Source organism: Acomys minous, assembly GCF_964271855.1.
Source record: "Acomys minous genome assembly, chromosome: 15".
NCBI classification, from domain to species: domain Eukaryota; kingdom Metazoa; phylum Chordata; class Mammalia; order Rodentia; family Muridae; genus Acomys; species Acomys minous.
In genome coordinates, this window is record NC_140497.1 from 99,304,129 (window position 1) to 99,329,421 (window position 25,293).

Genomic DNA, 25,293 nt, shown 5'->3' on the forward strand with positions numbered 1-25,293 from the left:
CCAATCCTACTTACAAAGTATTTGTATACTGAGATAAAGAGCTTTTTAACCAGCTGAGTGCCTCACAGGAAATATAAAACCTATGTATGTTCCTTCTTTTCTGTCTATCTTTAAGAAACAGACACAAGAGCTCAGAAGAGAATTGTCTCCTGAGAACAAATAACTTGGATCTGAAAGTTCATTTAATTATTATCTTTCATGTAATCTTGACAACACATAATTAAACATTCATCACTTATCTGTCCTGAGTATTTAAAATTCATTCTTGGTATCAGTGGAGGCTGGAAGTATATTTGGAACTGTGGCAAACTGTCTCCACATATTTGGGAAGGATGGGTGGGGAATGACAAATCACATACAGAGAAAATGGAGAGGGAAGCATCCAGGACAGACTTGGCACACTGCAAAGGGAAAGACAGAGAAGAGCAGACAGCTGCAGAGCAAGCACCTCAAGGAGCTGTCTAACTGTAACTCATCCTTTATGTTGCTGTTGCTTTAATCTTTACAGAAGACAAGGCCTGGGTGAATTAAGTTGTCTTGAAAAATTATGCTTCAAGTTTCTACACCTTCCAAATTGACACTGCTCCTGGCTCTGACCTGACTTTTGCTAGAGTTAATGTTCTATCTCCCAGGCTTATAATAAAGACCAGTCTCCCCCTCAGGCACAAACAAAGGATTTACAGATATTGGGTTTGTGCAACAGAAGAGAACTAGAATGACACAGAGAAAGAGCTCTCTAACAGCTTAGAAAAGTCTGAGAGTCTGGCTACCTGGGCACCAAAGAGCCACCCTTGGGGTCTGAATGCAGGCTTTGTGGCACATGCCTTTAACCACTGAACCATCTCACCAGCCCCTATTACTTGTTAAATATGTCTCTGTATGTAAATTTTGTTTAGTTTTGTTTAAGGCAGTGTCTTACGTAGCCTAGGCTGGCCTGAGGCTCCGATCTCTGCCTTCCGAATGCTGAGAATACAAGTGTGTACCAATATACTCAGTTAGTAGTTTGACACACAGTCTTACTATGTAGGCCTAGCTGGGGAGGAACTCAGTATGTAGAGTAGGCTAGCCTTAAACGCACAAAGATCTGCTGCCTTTGCTTCCTGAATGCTCGGACTCAGGGCATGTGCTGCAATGGCCAGCAGCAACTTACTTTCTGATAGTTAAAAAATACTACCACTGGGGCTGGAAACATGGCTCAGTGGTTAAGCCTACTATTCCAAAAGACCCGAGTTCAGTCTACAGCCCTCACAGAGCACTCACAACTGTCTGTAAGTCCAGTTTCAGCAGATCCAACACCACAAGTACCACACAACACATGGCACACAGACATATAGGCAAAACATTCATACATAAAGAAAATAAACCTCAACAATAAAAAAAAAAAAAAAAAGAATATCACTGGTAAAACTAAAGAGACATTCGGTAGTTAAGAGCACTTAGGGTTCAGCGCCAACATGGAGACTGACAACCGTGTGTGACTCCAGCCCCATCTGTCTGTCTGTCTGTCTATCATCTATCCATCCATCTGTTTATCAACATGGTTCTGGGCACGGTAGCAGAATACACCTGTAATCCCAACACTCTGGGAGGTGGACTTCAAGGTTAGCCTTGACTACACAGCATGTTTAAGAGTCAGCTTGAACTACATAAAGTCCTGTCTTTAAAATATTAAAAATAAATAAGCAAATAAATAAAAAAATATGATTGTAGAGCCTGGAGAGATGGCTTAGTGGTTAAGAGCACTGGTTGCTCTTCCAAAGGTCCTGAGTTCAATTCCCAGCAACCATGTGGCAGCTCATAGCCACCTATAATAAGACTTGGTGCCCTCTTCTGGCCTACTGGCTCACATGTGGGCAGAATACTATATAAATAATAAATAAATAAATTATTTTTCAAAAATGCAAGTGTGGGTTACCCATTGTGCTCAATAGAGTACAGCTACCCCATGGTCTGGCCCAGGACAGTGCAGTAATGTGTCTCAGTGATGGATCTGCTTTTTAGTTGCAGAGTAATTAAGTGGTAGGAAAACACCTCTATCTTTTCACTGCTTGGGGATGCTGCCAGAGATGCAGTAGACCCCTCTTTCTGTGGGGTAGAGGATGCTATGCTGCCTGGAGCTCCAGGAATGTTGGCTCTGCCGTACTGGACATCAGACCAAGCTGCAGACAGCACCAAGTGGCAAGGAGAATGCTGACTAATTGCGCCAAGGCAGGCTGTGCCACCACCTGCAGCAAACACAAAAGCACTAGCTTCTTATAGCAGAGGCACCCTGCTGAGAGTGAACCAAACTGAACACTGCTACTTGGCTGTAAGCACAGGACCACTGAATTAGAGGAGGGGGTCTCATTTTGAATCCTAAAAGAAGAAAAGAATGGGTTTGCCTGACTAGGCTCAGAAAACACACTTGTTTTTGTTCAAAACACCTTGAAGTATATTTTGATGTAATAGGATGCTATTCTGGCCATTTAAAATCTTGTATCCTTATAAAGTTTATGGTGGTGATGTTACTCTCTTTCTTAAACCATTTTAGATCTATTCCTTTTTGTGTGGAAGAAAGCAATACAAATTATACTGAAATAAGTTTCTAGTGATATGCCTCAACAAAGTTGTGGAGCTTCCTCTTGTACAATGAAGGTTCACGCCAGAATTAAAAGAAAATGCAGCAATTACAGTACGAACCATGGGACTGTGGCCCTGAACTTGCTATATAGCCAAGGATGACCCTGAACTGAATTTTTTGCCATCACTTGCTGAGGGATTGCAAGCTATCATGGTGGCCATCAGCTGTCAACTTGATACAAACCTAGAATCACTTGGGAAGAGGGAATATTAATGGAAGAATTGTCTTAATCAGACTGACCTTTGGCCATATGTGTGAAGCTTTTTCTTTTCTTTTTGTTCTGGTCTGTTCTGTCTTTTTTATTTTCAAGACAGGATTTCTTTGTGCAGCTCTGGCTGTCCTGAAACACTCTATGTAGACCACCAGGCTGGCTTCCACCTGTCTCTGCTGGAATGATAGGCAGTTAAAGGCGGTTTCTTAACTGCTAACTGGTGTAGGGCCCAGCCCACTGTGGGTGGTAGTATCCCTAGGTAGGTGGCCTGTGCTATAGAAGAAAGCAGGCTGAAAGAGCCAGTAAGCAGCCTTCTTACATGGCTCCATGCTATAGAAGAAAGCAGGCTGAAAGAGCCAATAAGCAGCCTTCTTACATGGCTCCATGGTTTTTGCCAAATAATAAACTGTAACTTGTAAGGTGAAATCAACCCTTTTCTCTGCAACTGCTTTTTGTCAGAATGTTTTATTACAGCAACAGAAAAACAAACTAAGACACAGAGTGCATGACTATGCCTGGTTTGGGGCTAAGTTAAAGAAAGTTGTATCAGGAATCAGCAGATTCCTACAATTTTCTGTTTCTCTTCAAGTTAAAGGACTATGAACAAAACACATTTTTAATCCTTACCTGTGTCTCCTGACGCAAACCAGTATCTTCGCTATCTTTCTCAACTTCTTCCTTACTTGGAGTTTTAGATATAAATTTGTTTCTGTTTACAGATTCTTCCACCAGTTTTTTCTCTGATTCTCTCATTATTTCCAGAGTCTCCTGAGCAGTGTTGCTGTTAGACATGTTCTGCAGCAGGACACAGAGCTTCTACGGACTTCTGAAAAGACATCAATGGCAACAGATGAGCGTTATAGCTTTGTACACACATGGACAGCTTGTTTTATTATTTATTTATTTATTTATTTGGCTGTCTGAGACAGGGTTTCTCTGTGTAGCCTTGGCTGTCCTGGACTCGCCTCAAATTCACAGAGATCTGCCTGCCTCTGCCTCCAGGAGTGCTGGGATTACAGGCATGTGCCACCATGCCTGGCTTTGTTTTGTTTTTTTAAAACACAGACACATACAGCCAGCAGTCTCCCTACCACTTAGAAAAAAGTCCTCTGATAAATGCTGCCCTAGATTAATTTCATTTATTTATTTTTGTAGGTAGTCCTGGCTGTCCTGGAACTCACAGATATATGCTTGCCTCTGCCTCTTGAGTACTAGGTTTAAAAGTGTACACTAACCATGTCCAGCTTTCTTTTCTTTTTAAACTTAATTGTAGTAAAACTGATCTATAATATGGCATATATCTAATCAATTACACTTGCTGTTTAGAGATCGGCTCTTCTATGTAGTCCTGACTGGCCTGGAACTTATTACTATGTAGAGCAGGCTGGCCTCAAGGTCACGTTATCTCCCTGCCTTAGCCTTCTAAGTGCTGGAATTACAAGCATGTGCTATATTATGCCTAGCCACCTACATAATGTGAAACACGTAACTGATGAGCTGTAATATTAACATCCCTGGGAAACCATCACTACAACTAAGTCAGTAAGCATGTTTATTCTTCTTGTCCCGTCTTAGTTCTCCCTCTCTTCCCACCACCCCTGGTCAGATCTGGTCTGCTTTGCCACGTCAAATTAATCTGTATTTCCTAGACAGTGGCAATGGGGTGCTGTGGACCACACCCAGGTCTCAGCAGTGCGGGGCACACACTCCACCACTGAGCAATACCACTAGCCACATGCATTTGAGATGAAACTGGAGTTTCACAGAGATGAAATCACACTGCCTAGGCAATTTCCCTCAGAATAACTGTTTTGAGATTACCCGAGTTCAGTACTAAAGCAATTCAGGGTGAGTTCTGAGTTCTCTGGGCACTTATATACTGTTACCAACATAAATCTGCTCATATTTTGAGTTGTATTATTTAAATCACTAGACTCTCTCTGGAGAGAGGAAAAATGTATAATAAAGCTCCATTCATCACCAGAAACACCCTTCTTTAACAAAAGGGAGAAAATAACGCCACAGCTCCTACAAACCACGGAACTCTCACCAGCTTCAAGCCACACACTACCAAAAAGCAGCTAAATTATACAGCAGTCACAGTGCCTTGTGTTCTTTCTGTTACACAGTGTAAACAAGTAGAGAAGACCTTCCTAGCCACCTGCCCGCTACAATGACTGAGCATCTATCTTCCTGGAGTGGGAGAAAACCTTAGTTCTGCTCTTTAATACTTGGGTTCAGTGTATCTACTGCCTCCCGGCGACACAGACTGTATGGACAGGGGTGGCTTCTGATCATTCACTGTCACTGCCTGGGCAATACTGGATTCTACAGATTGCCAGAGTCAAACACATGTAGCCCCAAGAATGCTCATCAACACTACTTCTTACAGGGATCACTGACTGTACTTTGAGCCTGAATAGTTTCTTTTTTCCTTAATCACATTTGTTGCCAGTGTGGTTTACAATTTGAAAAAAAATGGTCAACAATACTTCAAGAAAGTTGCCAAGCAAACATTTCCTTATCCTTCAAGCAATTTAAAGGGTCAGACCCCAAAGGCTCTCAAGAAGCACAGGCAGCGTCACCAGCATAGCTAAACAGTCTTTGTCTGCCTTGCAGTAGCTGTTTATAGAGACCTGATTCGCCTAGGGACAAACACTTCTCCTTCATGCTGGGCACAGTGGTACATACCTATAATCTCAGCACTTGGGAGGCAGAGGCCATCCTGGTCTACACAGCTAATTCCATTGGCAGCTAGACACTATGGTGTTCCTGAATCTCTCAGCACCTGGAAGGCTGGAGGTGGAGGGAGGAAGGTGCTGTCTATGGTCACACCTCCTTTCATGTGCCAAATCTCATCTACATGGGAGAAATAAAATATATTTCTATATATCCTGACTAATTGATGTACTGGTACACACCTCTATAGAAAGAGTTATAAGCCATGTGGTGTTTTATCTGTCCATTTTTAAAAAAGATTTATTTATTTATTTATTTATTTATTTATTATATATACAGTGTTCTGCCTGCATGTACACCTTCAGGCCAGAAGAGGGCATCACATCACATTACATTATAGATGGCTATGAGCCACCATGTGGTCACTGGGGATTGAACTTGGGACCTTTGGAAGAGCAGGTGGCGCTCTTACCCACTAAGCCATCTCTCCAGCCCTATCTGTCCATTTATTATATCATGTCATGTCACACATGATCAGCTTTAAATTTTCTGAAAATTTATTGTGTGTGTTGTATGTGTACTGTGTCCATGGTAGGTGAGTAGTTGGATCTCTCCTTTCACCGTCTGGGGACCAGGGATAGGAAGCAGGTCAACGTGCCTGGCAGCAAGTACTGTTTGCCCACTGAGCCTGCTGAGCCATCTTGCTGGCTCTAAAGAGTTTTATGTATTACCGTGTCCTGTCAGGTAAGTCAAGCTTCCATTTTCTTTACAGTACTAAGAAAACTCAGCACTTAGGATTGGGAGTTGGCTCAGTTCGCCTTCGAAAAGTCCAAGCATCTGCCTTCAAATATAAACTTTTCCATTTAGGAAGACCTTCTTAAAAAGATGACAAAATTAACCTTCTTGTTCCTCATTCCCATTGGGCCCAATTTATCTTTCTATGTCAGTACTAAAAGACAAGCACAGTACTAGGTATTAGTGGCACAGGCCTTTAAACCCAGCACTCAAGGCAGACATAGGCAGATCTCTACAGGTTTGAGACCAGCCAAGCCTATGTAATGAGTTCCAGGACATTCAGGGATACCTAAATAGTAAGACCCTATCTCAAAAAAACAAAAAGCATAATTTTTCAGTATTTAAATATCTTTTATTGAAAAGCTATGCATCATCTTCATTTGTTGTATTTCAAATTGCAGCACAGTTACTTTTGTGAAAACAGGTATTCGTGTATTTTCTAGACCAAAAAACAACAACAAACCCTAAAACTTGTTTCCGAAATGTAGGTAAACATCCAACTTAAGTAGCACAAAACCCACATAATAAGTAATGTTGCACCATGGCCATTTCCGTACTCCCCATGTTTCTTAAATAATTATCTTGTCTGATAACACACAATATAAAGAGCAAGTATGAAAAGCATTCAATTATGTATACTAACGAAGTCTTACTGGGAATATCCTGTTGGCACCAGACAGCCCACCATAGGTGCATCAGCTTCAGAAGCAGGACGGGAGTATGTTGAACAAGAACAATCTTAACTCCATGTCAGCTATTTACAAAAGACAACATTGCTTATTTCCTTATTTAAGCATTCCCTGTTTCTTCTTCTTCTTCTTCTTCTTCTTCTTCTTCTTCTTCTTCTTCTTCTTCTTCTTCTTCTTCTTCTTCTTCTTTTTTTTTGTCTTGTTTTGCTTTGTTGGTTTTTCAAGACAGGGTCTCTCTGTGTAGCCCTGGCTGTCCTGGATTCTCTTTGCAGACCAGGCTGGCCTTGAACTCACAGCGACCCACCTGCCTCTGCCTCCCGAGTGCTGGGATTAAAGGCATGCGCCATCGCGCCTGCCTGCATTCTTTGTTTCGTCTGCATTTCTTGCTTCTTAAAATCGGGTCTTCAATTGACACTGTTTCAAGTCTCCTTATCATTTCCAATGCATTCTCATTGTTTCAAAGACAACAATAAAAACCCTGTGCTGACTGGGGACAGATGCAAGTGCACAGACAACACAAGCCATGCCAGTCATGAGGGATCTGAGAGGAGAGACTAATCCCTGGGTCATGAGCTATCCAAAGACACGGACACAAAACCTTTTCTCCGTCCTTCTCCCCCACAGCACTGTTCCTACTTCCTCTCGCCCAGGCTTGTCTTGAACTTGCAGCCTCCTGCGTGTTGTGATTATAATTATGTGCCTGGCTTAATATTTTAATATATTTTTCTCAGTATTTTCAATAAAACTATTTCTTAGGGTAAGGCATTCTTTTGCTCTCCAAAATAATGCTTAATTAAAATAATTATCAGTACTGTAATTCTATGTAGAAGTCTCTGCATTCTCAGCAAATAGAATTCCTAGTAATAAACCTTGTGGGTGGGGGACGCAAAAGTGAAAGTTGAACTTAAAGGTACGTCAATTTTTTAACTTTTTTAAAAGTCTAAAATTGAAAGGACAGGGGCTGGGATATAGCTCAGTTTAGCAAATTACAAGTACTTACTGTGTAAATTCTGAGATCAAATACTCAGACCCCACATACAAAACAAACAAACAAAAAACCAACAAAACACAGGCATGAGCCAGGTGTTTTGTGGCAACCTGAGTCTTTAATCCCAGCACTCAGGAGGCAGAGACAGGCGGATCTGTATGAGTTTGAAGCCAGCCTGGTCTACACAGTAAGTGCTACGCCAGCCTAGGCTACATAGACCCTGCCCCAAACCTAACAAAACAACACAAAGAAAAAAATAAAACCACACACATGGCTGCATATGCCTTGAAGTCAGGTGCTGAGAGGTAGAGCTACAGGCACAGTCTTTGAGCTCACTGGGCTACTCAGTAAAAGTCAAAATTGCTAGCTTTGGGTTCAGCGAGAAGCCCTGTCTTGTCTTCTCTTTCTCTTTCTTTTTGAGACAAGTCTCATTTTGTAAATCTGGCTGGCCTGGAACTCACTAGGTAGCCCAGGCTGGACTCAACTTCACAGAAATTGAGCTGCGTCTGCTTCCTGAGTGCAGGGATTAAAGGTTTGCGCCACCATGCCCTGTGAGAAACCCTGTCATAACAGCTATAAAGGCATGTGCACATGCTCTTGTGCTTGCTTTGCTTGCTTATTCACACAAATGCACCAAAGTAAAAAACAATGTTTAAAGTGAGAATAGCTTTAAAGCCAATAGAAGGCATAGAAATAATCTCCCCTTTTGATGGCTTGTCTACTTGGCACACATAAGAAATTTAGGAGTTGGGAGATTTCTTTTTGGCAAGAAAAACAAAAAAAAGGACCAGAACAGAGCAGACACAAGGCTCCCAGGAGGTCCATAAAAGTACATCCCTGGCAACTATCTACACATACTATAAGTAGGATTTCTAAGGCAGAGGATCTTCTGAGGATGTGCAGTGGCTCAGAGCTACACAAAAGAGACTACTGGAACAGTGAAGAAATATAGTAAAGGGAAGATGGCTGGTGGGGTGTGTGTCAAGATTTAACTATTTCTTTCATAGAGAATATTACATATTCTCCATAAGTTTTTGACTGCCTCATCAGTACCTTCCAGAACACAGTGAGATTACACAGTCTTCTATCAACTTTATAGATGACTTCTAAGGCACTGGAGCAAGGGAATATATAGGGATACCCAGACACAAAGACAGACATATTATGTTCTCTCTTTTTCTGAGACAGGGCCTGCTATGTCTCTGAGACTATCCTTGAACCTACAACCCTGCCATAGCCTCATAAGTGTAGCATTAGAGGGTCCATCTTCTTAGTTTTCATTTTCTCCTTTATGATCAATGTCAAGTAGAGGAAATATAAATGACACAATAAAAGGCATTAAAAGTCCTGACTTAACTCTGTGGTGAATTTCTTGTAAAGTTTTCTAGTCCTTTACTCTTTCACATGTGACGAGAAACAGATTTTTAAAAAATTTTTTAGGTGGGAGCTAGAGAGATAGCTCAGAGGTTAAGAGCACTAATTGCTTTTCCAAAGGTCCTGAGTTCAATTCCCAGCAACCACATGGTGGCTCTCAACCATCTATGATGAGATCTGGTGCCCTCTTTGGGGGTGTAGGTGTACATGCAGGCAGAACACAGTATACATGATAATAGATAAACAAATCTTTAAAAAACTTTTGGCCAGTGAGATGGCTCATCAGATGAAGGTACCTGCTGTCAAGCCTGACAACCTGACTCAATTACTGGAGACCCCTCTCCAAATTTTGTAACAAGTAAAATATTTAATAATTAAGGGGGGTTGGGCATAGGGGTGCACACCTTTAAACACAGGACCAGGGGGGCTGAGACAGGTGGATCTCTGCTCTTGAGGCCAGCCTGGTCCACACAGCCACTTTGAGGACACCCAGGCAACACAGAGAAACCCTGTCTTGACAAAACAAACAAATTATCTTGGGTGAGGCATAGCTTTCTGGATGTCCGTTCTCTTCCACCCGCTGAGGCATGGTCTGTTTCTTTTGTTTCTCCTGCTGTACTGCATATTCTAGGCCAGACTCCCAGGAACTAATGTAAAGATAGCCAGATCCGGTGGCACGCATCGCTAAGTCCAGCACTCAGCAAATGGAAGGAAGAGACATGAGATGGGTGGGGAGCTCACAGGCCAGCTAGTCTAGAGTACGCAATGCAGAAGCAGAAACAAGAGGTAGAAAGAGAGAACTAATTTCCAGAGAACCTGTCCTCTGACCTCTATGTGCATACAGTGACATAAACAATTCACACACACACCCTAAAATGAACAATAACAGCAAAATATTAAGGAATAGTGAGATGGCTCAGTGGTTACATAGGAGCATATGCTTCTGACCCAGGTTCAGTTCCAGGGCACTGGACCACCTCCTCTGGCTCCTCAGGCACTGTACTCATGTGCACAACCCATACTCATAAACACACACACACACACACACACTTTAAAATTTTCAAATAAAATCTTTAAAAAACATTATAAAAGAACTGTTATTTCAAAGCTATAAGAGAAACCAGGACCCTCTCTCTACATAATTATACGCAGTTCAAGAACAAAACTAAGCTCAGCATGTAAATATGACCTTCACACAACAGGTTGATATAGAAGAAACATAACCTGAACTGTACTGTGAGACCCTTTCTCAAGAAGGCAAAAACAAGTGGCTAGAGAGCGGGCTCGGTGGTTAAGAGCACTTGTTATTTTTGCAGAAGGCCCAGGTCAGTTCCCAGCACTTACAAAGTGGCTTACAACCATGTATAACTCCATTTCCAGGGGATGTGATGCCCTCTTTGATATGATGCACGTATATACATGTAGCCAAAATACTCATAAAAATAATCTAAAATTTATTAAGTAAATAAAGAATAATAAATCTAAATATAAAGAAAAACAAAAAGAATGGAAGTAAAACTAATCTATGGTGATAAGTCAAAGTGCTTGTTTTAAGAATTAGGAGCGAGGGCAGGGTAAATAATGACTGGCAAGAGAAAATACGGGACCTTCCACGAGTTAATAGTAATATTCTATCTTGCTGGATAGGAGGGTCCATGCATATAATGTAATAATTTAGGAGGCTAAGACAGGACAATTGCCATTTGCTTCAGGCCAGTCTGGGTGAGACCCTGTCTCTAAAAAAATAAGCAACCAAAATCAAAACAAAAAGAAATATTCTATTTTGTTTGTACTAATGTTTTTTCTTCTTGATTTTTAAGATTTATTTTTATTTTATATGTTTGCCTGATTGTATGCATAGGTACGACAAGTGTGCCTGGTGCCTGTGATGGCCAGAAGATGCAGCTGGGTCCCCTGGAAATGGAGTTACAGATGGCAGTGTGCAGCTATGTTAGGATCCTGAGAACTGGAAATTAGTCCTTTACTGAGCCACCTCTCCAGCCTCTGTAGTAAGTTATCTTAATTACTAAGACATTTTTTAGCCTCTGCAGAGTAGTTTTATAGGAGCAGTATACAACTGCCAAAACTCATTAACAGAACATTTAAGATTTGTGTATTTTACATTATTTAACTACACACACACACACACACACACACACACACACACACACACACACACACACACACGAACACCAACCAGGGCTGGAGACATGGCTCAGTAGTTAAGAGCAATGGCTACTCTTCCAGAGGACCTGAATTCAATTACAAGCAACCACATGGTGGCTTATAATCATCTATAATATGATCTGATGCCCTCTTCTGACCTGCAGGTTTACATGTAGATAGAGTACCCATATACATAAAAATAAATAAATCTTTTTTAAAAAAGATTTATTTATTTATTTATTTATTATCTATGTATACAATGCTCTGCCTGTATGTACACCTGCATGCCACAAGAGGGCACCAGATTTCATTACAGATGGTTGTGAGCCACCATGTAGTTGCTGGGAATTAAACTCAGGACCTCTAGGAAGAGCGGTCAGTGCCCTTAACCTTTAAGCCATCTCTTCAGCCCAATAAATCTTAAAAACAAAAAAAAAAAACAAAACAAAAAGAGCCGGCGTGGTGGCATACACCTTTAATCAACCAGCACTTGGGAGGCAGAGGCAGGTGGATCTCTGTGAGTTCAAGGCCTGCCTGGTCTACAAAGCTTGGTCTATAGAGGTCCAAGACAGCCAGAGCTGTGTTCTAAGACACAGAGAAATCCTGTCTCAAAACAAAACAAAACAAAAACAAAAAACCAAACCAAACTTGTCACAGCCCAAGTGACTCCAGCAGGAGTACAATTTACAAAAAGGTGGTACATACACAGGAGCTTCATCTTCCAGTCAAATCACACTGAAAATATAGTCTTAAGAGTATTCATATGCAACAACACAGTTTGAGAAAAGCACCTTTTATCATTCTTGAAACATCCTCTTTCATGGCTCTACATTCTGTCAATATTCATATTATAACACCAAATAAGCCAGGCATGGTGGCGCATGCCTTTAATCCCAGCACTCAGGAGACAGAGGCAGGCAGAGTGCTGTGAGTTCGAGGCCAACTTAGTCTACAAAGTGAGTCCTGGACAGCCAAGGCTACACAGAGAAACCCTGTCTTGAAAAATCAAACAAACAAAGAAACAAAAAAAATCACCAAATAAAGGAATTCTTCAAGGTTAAATGATGGTGTGTTTTATGATCTGTCTTTTCATTGGTCCCTAGGTCAGCCAATCTGATTGAAGACTCCATGGTAACAGTCTACCGCTAAGAGCTACAAAATGAGCTTACCCTCCCATCTTAAAAAACAGCTTACACAGACATTGCTGCAAGTGCTACAAGAGATGATCTCTGCGACAAATAAGAAATATTGCCATCCTAGCAGTTCGGGGCAGGGGTAATGAACAGCAATGGCAATGAATCTATGGAAGCAGAGACTTCCCTCAGGATGTTTTCCTTGCTCCATTTCAGAAGAGTTGTAGAAGCTCTGAAAAGTCAGAAAGCTGACACAAGGTTAAACTTAGGACTAATATCTTCTCATGTTTCTCCTTTTTTTTCCCTTCTTTTTGAAATGTTATAACAGGCACAAAAACCAACATATCTTTTGTGGAGAGGGGATTTTCGAGACAAGGTTTCTCTGTGTAGCCCTGGCTGTCCTGGAACTCACTCTGTAAACCAGGCTGCCCTTGAACTGAAACTGATATATCTTAAGATTTTATTGTAATATTTTCAAATACATTTCTTACAGTCCTCAGAATTCTATTATAGGCTATTTTTCTGTATATCCCTTCTACATCACCCTCCACTGCTCTTAGGGATAAACAAACAAACAAACAAACAAACAAACAAACAAACAAAAGTGGTGTTCCCAGTGCCAGAATAGTGTACTTACTCTTCACATTTCATGTGGTTCCACTCCTTCTCCTCTACCTGAAAACATCCCGGAGGGGGGGGGGAGGGGGGAAGGGAGAGGAGGAGGAGGAGGAGGAGGAGGAGGAGGAGGAGGAGGAGGAAGGAGGAAAAAAGGAAGGAAGGAAGGAAGGGCGGATGGCAGGCAGGCAGGCCAGTTGGCTGGCCAAGCCAAAATCTGCCTCACTGGCAGAAGGTTACAGTTTCCAATCCAACTGGCATATGATATAAGATATCCCTGTTTCCCAGATACTATTCACCAGTAATTGATGAAAAACCCCAGAATGCAACAAGTAAAATTTGGTCTCTACCCTTTGCCCTGTGGTGTCAAGAGAATGCTGGGAACTAGACAGCGCCTACTCAGGGTTAAAGTTCGTTGGAAATTACAGGTTGTCATCGAATTCATACTGCTCTTAATGTGTTTTTAACTGAAGTAAAACATATAAAACAGTAATTTTTCCATTTAACAATTTTTGTGTTTATTCACTTGTTCGTGTGTGTATACATGTGTAGGTACACATGTATGCACATGTATTTTGAAGGAAGGGGTTGACATAAGATATATTCCTAATTTTTGACACTTTTATGTGTTTGTTTTTGTGCCAGTTTCTCTGAACCTGGAGCTCAGCAACTCAACTCACTTCAGCCAGTAATTCCACTTTTCCTCCTGTGTCTGTCTCTCTGGCACTGAGGTAACAAGTGTGTGTGTGTGCGCGCGCGCGTGTGTGCGTGCGCTCGTGCCATTTCTCAGAACGCATGTGCCATTTACTGGAGCACTGGACATCTAACTTGGGTTCTAATGCCCATGTGTTAACCACTTTGACAGCCAAACTATCTCTCCAGCCTTAATTTAACTTTTTTTGGTCAAGGCTGGCCTTGAACTCACAGTAATCCACCTGCCTCTGCTGGGATTACAGGTGTGCGCCACCATGTCCGGCTTTAATTTAACTTTCTGTTTGTTTGTTTGTTTGTTTGTTTGTTTTTCAAGCCAGAGTTTCTCTGTGTAGCCCTGGCAGTCCTGGACTCACTTTGTAGATCAAGCTGTAGATCACAGAAATCCTCCTGCCTATGCCTCCCGAGTGCTGGGATTAAAGTTGTGCACCACCACACCCAGCTAATTTAAGCAGGTGTATGTGTTCATGAGTGCAGGTGCGCTCAGAGGTCAAGAGAGCATCATATTCCCTAGAACCAGAGCTGTAGGTGGCTGTGAGCTGCCAGACATGGCTGCCCAGAATCAAATTTGGGTCCTCTGTGAGAGCAGCAGTCCCTATTTTAACAGCTTTTTGTATATACTCTAATAATATTAAGTACGCCAACACTGTTATAAAAGTAGAAAGTTATCTTAGCACAAAGACTGTACTAAGACTCTATAGTTACTCTCTTACTGCTGTATAATGAACAAAGAGAAGGGAAGAGATGCTCCTCCTAATAAACACTGCAAGGTGACATACTACATCAGGGGCTGGAAAGGTGGCTCAGCAGTTAAGAGCACTTGCTACTCTTGCAGGGGACCAGGACCCACGTGGCAGCTCACAACAGAATATGATTCTGGCTCCAGAGGGGCCCAACACTTCCTTGTAGCCTTTGTGTCACTGTATACATTCATACACTTCACATACATGCAGGCAAAACACTCATACACATCCTCTAAAATGAAGTTTTAAAAAAAGAAAATGTTAAATAAAATGTATTCATATATATGATCTACTGAGCATCACAATGTGCAGCACCTTCCTTTGCTCCCTGTGATGCTGCAGTTGACCGGGGACTATGGCTCACTGCCACAGTCTTCACAGTGCAGCACTGCACATTATTACCCCCTACAGGGCAAAACCAAGCATCTTTCAGAGGTGGAGGTTAGTAACAGGTACAAGCTTCTGAACTTAATCACCAAAATCCTCTTTCCTCCCCTCTCAAAATGAAGACCTCTGCTGGACTTAGAAATAAAGAAGCAAATGTTACAAATCTTGGACATTAACTGGGAATATAAGTCAGTAATATGCTTGCTTAGCATGGTAGTATGTGCAAGGCCTTGGTTCAACCTCTTGTGGAAGAAAAAGAAGAGGAAGAAGAAGAGGAGGAGGAGGAGAAAAGAAAGAGAGAGAGTGTTTTTCAACATCCCTGCCCTGAGAAAAATAGCTACCAATACGAGCACATGTAATCTCTTACATGCCCATCTCAATTGATCTGGCTCTCTTTATCAGCACTGAATTCCATGGGACAAACACAGACAAACAAAAGGCAGAATTTCAGAAACTCCTGGAACTGAAAAAAATTTTGTCCCAAATTTATTCAAGAACTTTTATATTCTTGAGACATGCTCTAAATTCTAGGCATCATGCAGCCCAGGATGGCTTCACCCTCACCCCAATTCTGGATCAGACACCAAGTCCTGCTAAAATTTCTCAAGAATTCTTAAGGACTGTCTCCTTAAGAAAAGGAAAGATCTCACTTTTCATGGGAGTCCTAATTATATAAGAGTATGAAAGCAAGCATAGAAAAGACATTATTAGTTCTCTCTGTACAAACAGCTTATTACCATCATAGAGGAAAACCTAACAGTTAACTCTTTATTCTCCTCTCTAGCCCTTTATTTATTTATTTTTAAGTCAGGCTGGTTTAAGCCCATGCTGGGTTTTGAGTCCTATGTTGGCAAAGAGCACCCTGAACTTCTGATCCTCCCACTTTCTCCCCTCCTGGAGCTGGGAACACAGGCAACAGGGTGTGTGTGTGTGTGTGTGTGTGTGTGTGTGTGTGTGTGTGTGTGTCAGAGAGAGAGAGAGAGAGAGAGAGAGAGAGAGAGAGAGAGAGAGAAAGGGGCACACCTGTCATTGCAGATTTCTAAAGGTGAAAAGACAACCATCAAGTGTCAGTTCTCTCCTTCCGGCTCATGTTTCAGGGTGACAGGCTTTTATAGCAAGTATCCTTATTTTCTTTTACTTGTTGAGACATCTCTGTGGATCTCCCTTTTTCTTTTTAAAGGATCTTGAATGAAGGCTAGAGAGATGGCTCAGTAGGCAGTGGCACCTGGCACCAAGCCTGACAACCTGAGTTTGATCCCTTAACCCACATGGTGGAAAGAGAGAACTGACTTGAGCAAATTGTCTTCTGACCTCCACATGTGCACCATGGCAGAAGGGCATGCAAACAGACATTCACAGATATAAAAATATCTGTAAGGATCTTCAGCTGTTTACATAGAAGGACAGCATATTTATTGAGCTCAAAAGGACAAGAAGTTACATGAAACATATTTTATTTTATTTTTTTAAAGGCATGTGCCACTACCGCCCTGTTTTAAAATTTTATTTTTAAGATTTATTTATTTATTATTTATAGTATTCTGCCTGCAGGTGTGCCTTCTGGCCAGAAGAGGGCACAAGATCTCATTATAGATGGATGTGAGCCATCATGTGGTTGCTGGGGACTGAACTCAGGACCTTTGGAAAAACAGTTGGTGTTCTTAACCTCTGAGCCATCTCTCCAGTCCCATGAAAGATATTTTATGAATGATGTTATCTCCCAGTACGAGAACCCAAACCCCTGATCACAGGAAGCTATTTTCCTAAAATAATAGTGATGATGGTAGAACTTGTAGGGCTGGAGATGTAGCTAAGATGATACACTGCTTGCCTTACACACAGGAAGCCTCGTCCTCCATCCACTCTAGTAATAACCTGGGCAAGGCAGGACATCTGTGAGCTTAACACTTGGAGTTGTGGCAGGAGGATCAGAATTTCAAGGCAAGTTGAAGGCTTGCATAAGAGAAGCCTATCTCAGCCTGGTGTGGTGGCATACGCCTTTAATCCCTGCACTCCCAGAGGCAGAAGCAGGAGGATTGCTGTGAGTTCCAGGCCAGCCTGGTCTACAAAGCAAGTTCAGGACAGCCAAGGCTAAACACAAAAACCCTGTCTCAAAAAAACAAAAAACAAAAGCAAAAAACAAAACAAAGCAAAAAGAAAGACAGACAGACATAGCTATTATTTATTATTTCCAGTGCTCTCAATGCTATGTTTAGGAACTTACATGGAGTATCACATGTAATTTTTTTTTCTCAATTTATCACTATCTCAATTTAACATTAAAATTTTATATGCAGAAACTAACAGCAGAGATGTTAGTCAATTCACAGGCTGGGAGGAGGGACTGGCCAGAGGACTCACTGAGTCACCTGCCATCAACCTGACCTGATGACCTATGCGGTCTGTGGCTCCACATGATGGAAGGAGAAACTAGCAAAGCAATGACCAGGTGTGGTGCGCACACCCGGAACCCCAGCTATCAGGAGTCTGAGGAAAGTTGACAGCAACTTCAAAACCATACAAGTAAGACCCTGTCTTTAAGGGGGTGGGGTAAGACTCTTGAATTCAGGTTCCAGCACCCACATCAGGGTCCTCAGTTCTAAGGGATCTGAAGCTCTCTTGTGGACGCCAAAGGTACCTGGACTCATATGCACACACCACACAATACACATATAATTAAGGAATATAATAAAGCAGGGCATGTTGGCAGAAGCAGGCAGATCTCTGTGAGTTCAAAGCCAGCCTGGTCTACAAAGCGAGTTCAGGACAGCCAGGGCTACACAGAGAAACCCTGTCTTGAAAAACCATAAAAAGGAGGAAGAAAAGGAGGAGAAAGACTAGGAGGAGGAGGAAGAGGAGAAGAAATATAATAAAATCATTTTTTTTTAAAAGTAAGATTTCCCCTCTTACACCTCTTTGGTGTTCTTGTTTGGTTTTAGTTGGTTGAGTCCCGCCACCCCCCACCCCCCCAAGACAGAGTTTCTCGTGTAGTCCTGGCTATCCTGGAATTCACTCCATAGGCCAGGCTGGCCTCACGCTCACAGGCCTCCACCTCCTGAGAGCTAGAACTAAAGAAAGGCAGGTTCCACTACCAATGGCTCCCTTTGGCTTTTTTGAGGCAGGATTATATAGCTCAAGCTGACCTGAAATTTGCAATTCTCCTGTGTAATCCTCCCAAACCTGGTATTACAGACATAAGGTGTATCACACCTAGCTAAGGTTCCATATATATAGAATACCACCACCTCACCTGGCTTTCTTTTTATTTTAAACACAAAAACAGAAAAGGTAGCAAAAATCAGCCATAGTCTGTAATTCAGCCACTACTACCATTACCAATAACAACACACTAAGGTCTATCCTTATATAAAACTAACATCCATATTGGATGATTTCATACCAGTAATATTAATGTAATTATAGGATATACACTTAGACAATTTTCATCAACTACTAAAACTGTAACAATTTTCCATTTTAACTTTTTACTTGGTAGTGTAAGCTAGCAACTCATGATCTACTAGTTAGCAACTCAAGGGTTGGGGTTATAGGCATATTCCATTACACTGATCTCTTTTTTCTGCTTGGAATTTTGCTATTTTGTTTGTTTGAGACAGGGTCTTGTTCTGTACCCCAGAGTGGCCTGGAATTCACTATGTAACCCAGCCTGCCCTCAAACTAAAAGTGTCCTCCTGAAGGTCCTGCTTCTTGTAATTTGAAAAGGCACCTTATGCATTCAAGGCTGGCTACGGCCCAGCTACACAGATAAGACTGATCTTGAACTAGCAATCTTCCCGTCTCAGCCTCCGCAGGGCCAAGATTACAAATATAAAATATCACAGCAGGTTTTAAATTATCTTTAACTAAAGAAACATTCTATTACATACATGGATCATAATTTAGCAACCATTGTTGTGAATTCAGGCAGCTATCAATTTTACAGTAAAATATTCTGTGATGACCACCTTTGTGCCTGTATCTTTATTAGCAATTCTCAATGACTCCTTAGGATAAAGGTATTCAGGAATCATTGAGACAAAATGTTTTTCCTTACTTCACCCACTTAAGAAAAGAAAAAAATGCATGCAGTTTCATTACTGAATTAGTGTTTGTCACCTGTCCCATGCCCACTTCTCGGGCCTTAGGGTGGGACCTTCAAGCTCTAGAATACAAACGGGCAGTGCTGCTCTCACTTCTTCTGTTCTTTTTTTTATAGTCAATCTTTCTTTTACATTTTGATATTTACTTGTGTGTATGCAAGTGGAACATGCCTGGCATGTGTGGAGGGCAGAGGACAACCAGTAGGAGTCGCTGTCTTCTTCCACTCCATAGGCACTGAGGACAAACACAGGTTGTCAGGCTGGTGAGAGTCACCTTTACCCTCTTAGTCATCTACTTTTCTGCAGTTCGTGTCCCTTAAAAAGGAACCATGTGGTGGTGGTGGCGCACGCCTTTAATACCAGCACTTGGAGGCAAAGGTAGGCAGATGTCTGTGAGTTCCAGGCCAGCATGGTCTTCAGAATGATTTCAGGATAGCCAGGTCTACACACAGAGAAACCCTGTCTCAAAAAAACAAAACAATAACAAAAAAAAAAAAGGAAAAGCCTCAAAATATACAAAATAATAACACTCTAAATTATAACATAATAGGGCTGGTAAGATAGCTCAGCCATTAAAGGCTAGGCCCATACCCCAAAATATGTTATAACATAAAACTAAAAGAAGATAAAACAGGAGCAGGATGTTGGACAGTTTAGTATATTTTATTTGACATTTGGTCCATTTAAAATCCTTTTTTTTTTTTTTTTTTTTTTATGGTCAAGGTACCTCAACTGTACAGCATATAGTTAGTATATAGAAGGCCTCCCGTTCAAACCAGGTGCCACCACCCTTGCCCCAAATCAATTTATTTTTTTTAAATACAGTATTTTAAGGAGACTTTCATATGCAGTATTTCATACAAACTGTACATTCTTATAATGATATAAGGAGCATTCCACCTCTGCAGAGGTGCCTTTCCAGAGGTGGGCAACAGAGGAAACCATCCAAACAACGCAGATTGGAGTGAAGCAGTTTCTTTTTCAGACAGATAAAGATAAGAAGCCCAAAGAAAAAAACAGTTACAAACCAGCAGGCTGTTTGCTTGGTGACTTTGTTCAGGCAGAGGCTCTAGGCTGACCTCAAAGCAAACACCTGCCAACCAGCAGCACCAGCTCCCTTTCAACATCACAGTGGGTGCTGCCACTGGCCTCAAACTGCAGATCTTGTCAAATTTAGCTCCAAATCTATAAATTTAGCTTAGAGCACTCCTGCATATAAATATTAGATTGGGCCATGGGAGCAAAGAGTTTGTATAATAAAGTCCATACTCTATAGATTTACCTCAGAAGCTGTGAATTTTTCCATTTACTAGGTAGGACTGGAGTTTACTATGTAGATCAGACTGGCCCCAAATTCATACAAATCTGCCTGCTTCAGTGCTGGGATTTAAATGTGTGCCAACATGCTAGGCAGAAGCTGTGGATCTTAAAAGGCTCTGATACAGTAACATAACAAGACCACCAGCCTTTACTGGGGAGATGAGAAGGGGATGGGAGAGAGGGGAACCAAGTACAGCAGCCAAGAAGGCAAAGATTAAAAAAAAAAAAGGTGGGGGTAACCTGGAAAAGGCAGGGAGGAGCCCCTGGGGGAGGGCAGCCCAGCCCCTGGGCTCCACAGTTCAGGGTAGAGGGCAGGGTTTGCCAGTCATACCCTGTAACAGGTGGGGACTGAGGGAGGCTGGGAGAACTTGGTGGCCAGGGATATTTTGTTATGTTAACAGGTACCTCAGTTCCGGTTTGAAACTTACCTCACACCCTTAGGAGGCTGAGGTAGGAGGACCTGGAATCTGAAACTAGGCTGGGCCCATGTGGTGAGGTTCTCTACAAAAACCAAAACAACAAGCCCAAACCAACCAACAGATGAATGATGGTCAAGAAAAAAAGAGTTACTAATCTTTTCAGAGTGCGAGCTCACAAATTGGCCTTTGAGATCAAATTAGAAAAGATACTTCCTTTGCCTCTGGAGTGCTGGGATAAAGGTAAGTGGCTCAAACCCTGGCTATGATACTTAAGAGGAATAGCTGTGTCGATGTATATCTGAAATGCTGATACTACACTTACATTCATTTCAGAAATTCATTATTTTATATGGCTTGAAAATCTGTTCCGCAAAACGTCCATGTAAGGAATGAGATGTAGTTCACATAGCATGCACGCTCAGACCAAAAGGGAGGAAGACCGGCAAGATGACTCAGCAGATAAAGGTGTCGGCCACGCCAGCCCGATAACCTAAGTTCAGCTGCCAGAAATAACAGAAAGCCACATGTAGCAGCTCACATCTGTAACCCCAGTACTCTAGGAGAAGTGGAAGGCAGGGACAGGAAAACTCCCTAGAGGCGTGGGGCGGCTAGAAGTAAGAGACACCTGGCCTCAAAGCAGAAGAAAGGAACCAACCTCCTCAAAAGCTGCCGCGACTTCCATGGCATGCACACACAAGTGCAGACACACATGCAGCCCTGGTTAGCATCCATCCACTGTTAGCTTGGGGGGTATTTTCCCAGATCAGACAGGGAGGGCCCCGGGGAAAACCACTCCTAGGCAGATGGTCCTTCCTCGGCTACATAACAAAAGCTAGCTGACTAACTGAGTTCCACCATGACTGTCCTCCATGATGGAATGGAATGGATCCTTTCCTCTCCAAGTTGCTTTTAGGTCAGAGTAATTTATCACAGCAACAGAAAAGCAAAATAGAATCAATGGTGACTCTGTCTCAAAAAGAATAGACAGCTATAGAGGGGGGCGCGCCAACCTGGACCCTTGCACCACAGGCGTGTATGTGGGTCTGCACACATGTACACACAGAGACAGATAAAAACAAACACATAAATACAGCAGAGAAGCAAGCCTGGCAAGATGGATCATCAGAAAAAGGCACCTAGGGCCACATGCCCTAGGAGAAAAAAGGAGAGGACAGGCTCTACCACTTGTCCTGACCTCCACCCACATGCCATGGCATAGATGGGCTCATACACACACGACACAAAGCATAATTTAAAAACAAAAAGATTTGTTTATGAAAAAATTTCAGTGGTGAAGAACACTGGATGCTCTTACAGAGGACCAGAGCTCCATTCCCAGAACCACACGACAGCTCACGGGCACCTGCGACTGCAGCTAGTTACCCTCATCTAACCTCAAGAGCCAGGGGTGCGTAAGGTCCACAGATACATACTCACATACATGACAAAAATGATCCTAAGAAAAAAGATTAGGCTTTAGAGGGAGAAGGTGTAAGTATATTATGATCCTAATCCCAAAGATACTTTTATATGTGTGGTATTTTGCCTGCACCTATGTGCCTGGTGGCTGTGGGGGACAAGTGAGATCCCCGAGAACTGGAGTTAGAGATTGTAGTGAGCTGCCATGTGGTTTCTAGGACCTGACCGCAGGTCCTCTGCAACAGCAGCCAGTGCTCTTAACCACTGCACCACCTTTCCACCCTATTAAATGGAAAATGTAATTTTAAAAAATTTAAGTGGAAAGTGATTATGGAAGACACTCAGTGTCTATCTCTGCCCCTACATAAATAAAAAACACTATTATGAGACTGTCTTTTTGTTTTACAGTGTGTGTGTGTGTGTGTGTAAGAGAGAGAAGACAGACAGACAGACATTTAGGAGCTGGTTCTCTAGAGAGAGGCAGAGGGAGAGGGGGACAGACATTTAGAAGTTGGTTCTCTCCTTCCACCATGTGGGTTTCAGGAATTGCACTCAAGCCATCAGACTTGGCAGCAAGCATCTTTACCTGCTGAGCTATCTTGTCAGTCCTCTAGGGCTATTTTAAAGCATCATCGTCGTCGTCGTCGTCATCATCATCATCATCATTATCATCATCATTATTGATGACGACGACGACGACGACAACGATGATGGGTTGAAAGGCTCTCTATGTAGCCCTGGCTGTCCTGGACTTGCTCTGCAGACCAGGCTGGCCTCTAACGCACAGAGATCCATCTTCCTCTGCCTCTGGCTATGTGGAGTGCAGGGGTGTACACCACCACACCAGCTTTTTAAAACTTTTATATACATTACCTTTTCTTTTCTTTTCTTTTTTTTTCCCTGTCCTTGAACTGCTTAAGCCTCTGATGGGTTATAGGTGTTGGTTTTAATTTTCTCCATTTATTTATGTGTATATAAGTGAGTGAGTGACTGTGTGCTCATGTGTGCAGGTAGGCAGGTCAGAAGGTAGCCTGCTGGAGTGAGCTCTCTGCTTTCATATGGGTCCTGGGGACTGAACTTAGGTTATCCATCAGACTTGGCTGCAACTACTGAGCCACCTCAGAGCCCTATGTTTTTTGTTTTAATTCTTAATCCTTAAACAAAATCGTTATCCTTACCCCTTAAAACACCTAGGAAGTGGGTACTATTAACTTCATTTACACATGAAGAAATTGAGAAGTTTAGTAATTTAGCCAAGACAATAATCAGTAACTGGTACAGCAGGCCTTCAATCAGAACACTGTTCCTTGGTTTTGTTTTGTTTTGTTTTTTTTGTTTGCTTCCTGCCGCCCTGCCCCCACTCCACCCCCCACCCCAACAGGGCTTTTCTCTGTAGCCCTGGCTGTCCTGGAACTGGGATCTGTAGAGCAGGCTGGGCTCAAACTCAGAGATCCACCTGCTGTTCCACCACGCCAAGAAGAATGCCTTTCTTGAAGTGAAACTAGTAACAGACAATTAAGAGAGGAACTGGGAAAGGAGATGAGAAAGAATTAAATTATATTACCTTTAGGTCCAAAAAGAGTCTTGTATAAACATCACTGGAGCCTGACATGGTGACAGACCCCTGTAATCCCAGGACTTGAGAGGTGGGATTGGGGGATCAGGGCCTCAAGGTCATTCCTAGCTATGTGGCAGGTTTGAGGCCACCCCCAGCTATGTGAAACCCTCTCTCAAGTAATTAAATAAATAAAATCATACAAAGCAGTCAATGTTGCCAGAATGTCCTTCCAACATATCATATTTTCAATTACTCTTAAATTATGCTAAAACAGCTGTCACAGAAGCTGCCCTTGATCTTTGCTTTCCCCTCTAAAAGGAGAGGGGCAAGAAAGTGAAGGGTAAAAAGAAACTGTAATCTTCCTTTTCTAACACCTTTAGGAGCTTTTTTCCTTGACCTTTTCTAAACCCCAATAATTAGAAAACAAATAATTAAGAAAAAAAGACACTTCAGTGGAATAAAATGATCTTTTGGTGCTTTTTTGCATGGAAATGACTGAAACATTTAAGGAAGGTTTTCGATATTTCCTACCTACCCCTAAATCAAAAGAAAACCACGTTTTAAAAACTGTCATCTTTTAATTTCACAGCAGTTCTTTCCCCCTCAAAGGCTATTCCTGTTCTAGTTGCAGACTGGGAACTGCTCCCAGTGACGTCAGAGCAGTCTCCCAGCAACGGTTAAGGAGGGCTGTCCACCACAGGGGTTTCCTGAAAAGCTAATGAGAAATTACCCACATATTTGCTGCAATATCAAGATGCAAGGACACAGAGGAGCTGTGCTGGCTGACCGTACAGCTCCTATCTCTGCCTACAGTAAACAGGCAATTCCTCCAGGATGAGCTGAGCTTACTCTAGAGTCACCTTTTTCTGCCCCCACCCTACTTCCACCTAAATAAAGTTGAATTGTTAGCTTGAAACATTTATGGATATAATAAATTACTGAGATACCGCAGAAAACAGAACTGCATAATCTAAGCGAAACAGCTGAAACTATTTTTTTTTCACTTCTTACAAATAATTCAGAATAAGTGGCAGTACGGCACAGAGAAACAAATCAAGATAGAAAATAAACAGGCATGTTCTTAAAGGTACAACTCAGACACATGCTATCCAAATACATCTTTTACGGAACGGTGGTGACTCTAGTCTAGTGAGCTCCTCAGCTTGACCTCTGCAGGTAGCCCTTCAAAGACCATCAGTATTAAAATGGAGCTGCATAAAAGGAACTGGATGCTCAAACACTGAGCCCAAAACCAATGATCTTGGGCGTTGTTATGCTCACATCCAGGCTTATACCTGGCAAGTCTTTCCTAAGCTTTGCTTTAACTATATAGATTAAAAATTAAATTTTACTCTCAACTACAGTG

General features: G+C 42.1%; 1 protein-coding gene across 25 annotated transcripts in view; it reads right to left on the bottom strand.

Moving 5' to 3' along the window:
- The window catches only part of R3HDM2 (R3H domain containing 2), a 118,333-nt gene that overhangs the window by 48,939 nt on the left and 44,101 nt on the right, over positions 1-25,293 (bottom strand). For 13 of the 25 annotated variants that reach the window (XM_084759574.1, XM_084759577.1, XM_084759576.1 and 10 more), the window contains 2 exons: positions 3,459-3,657; positions 2,861-3,007 (listed from right to left, as the gene is read on the bottom strand). In XM_084759574.1, coding sequence (XP_084615700.1) covers positions 2,861-3,007; positions 3,459-3,623 — 312 coding nt within the window. In that variant the 5' untranslated portion in view covers positions 3,624-3,657. Of the gene's footprint in view, positions 1-2,860; positions 3,008-3,458; positions 3,658-5,522; positions 5,547-6,958; positions 7,060-9,760; positions 9,870-25,293 lie in introns of those variants that run through there. The other 12 variants (XM_084759583.1, XM_084759579.1, XM_084759587.1 and 9 more) reach the window with 5 other exon arrangements.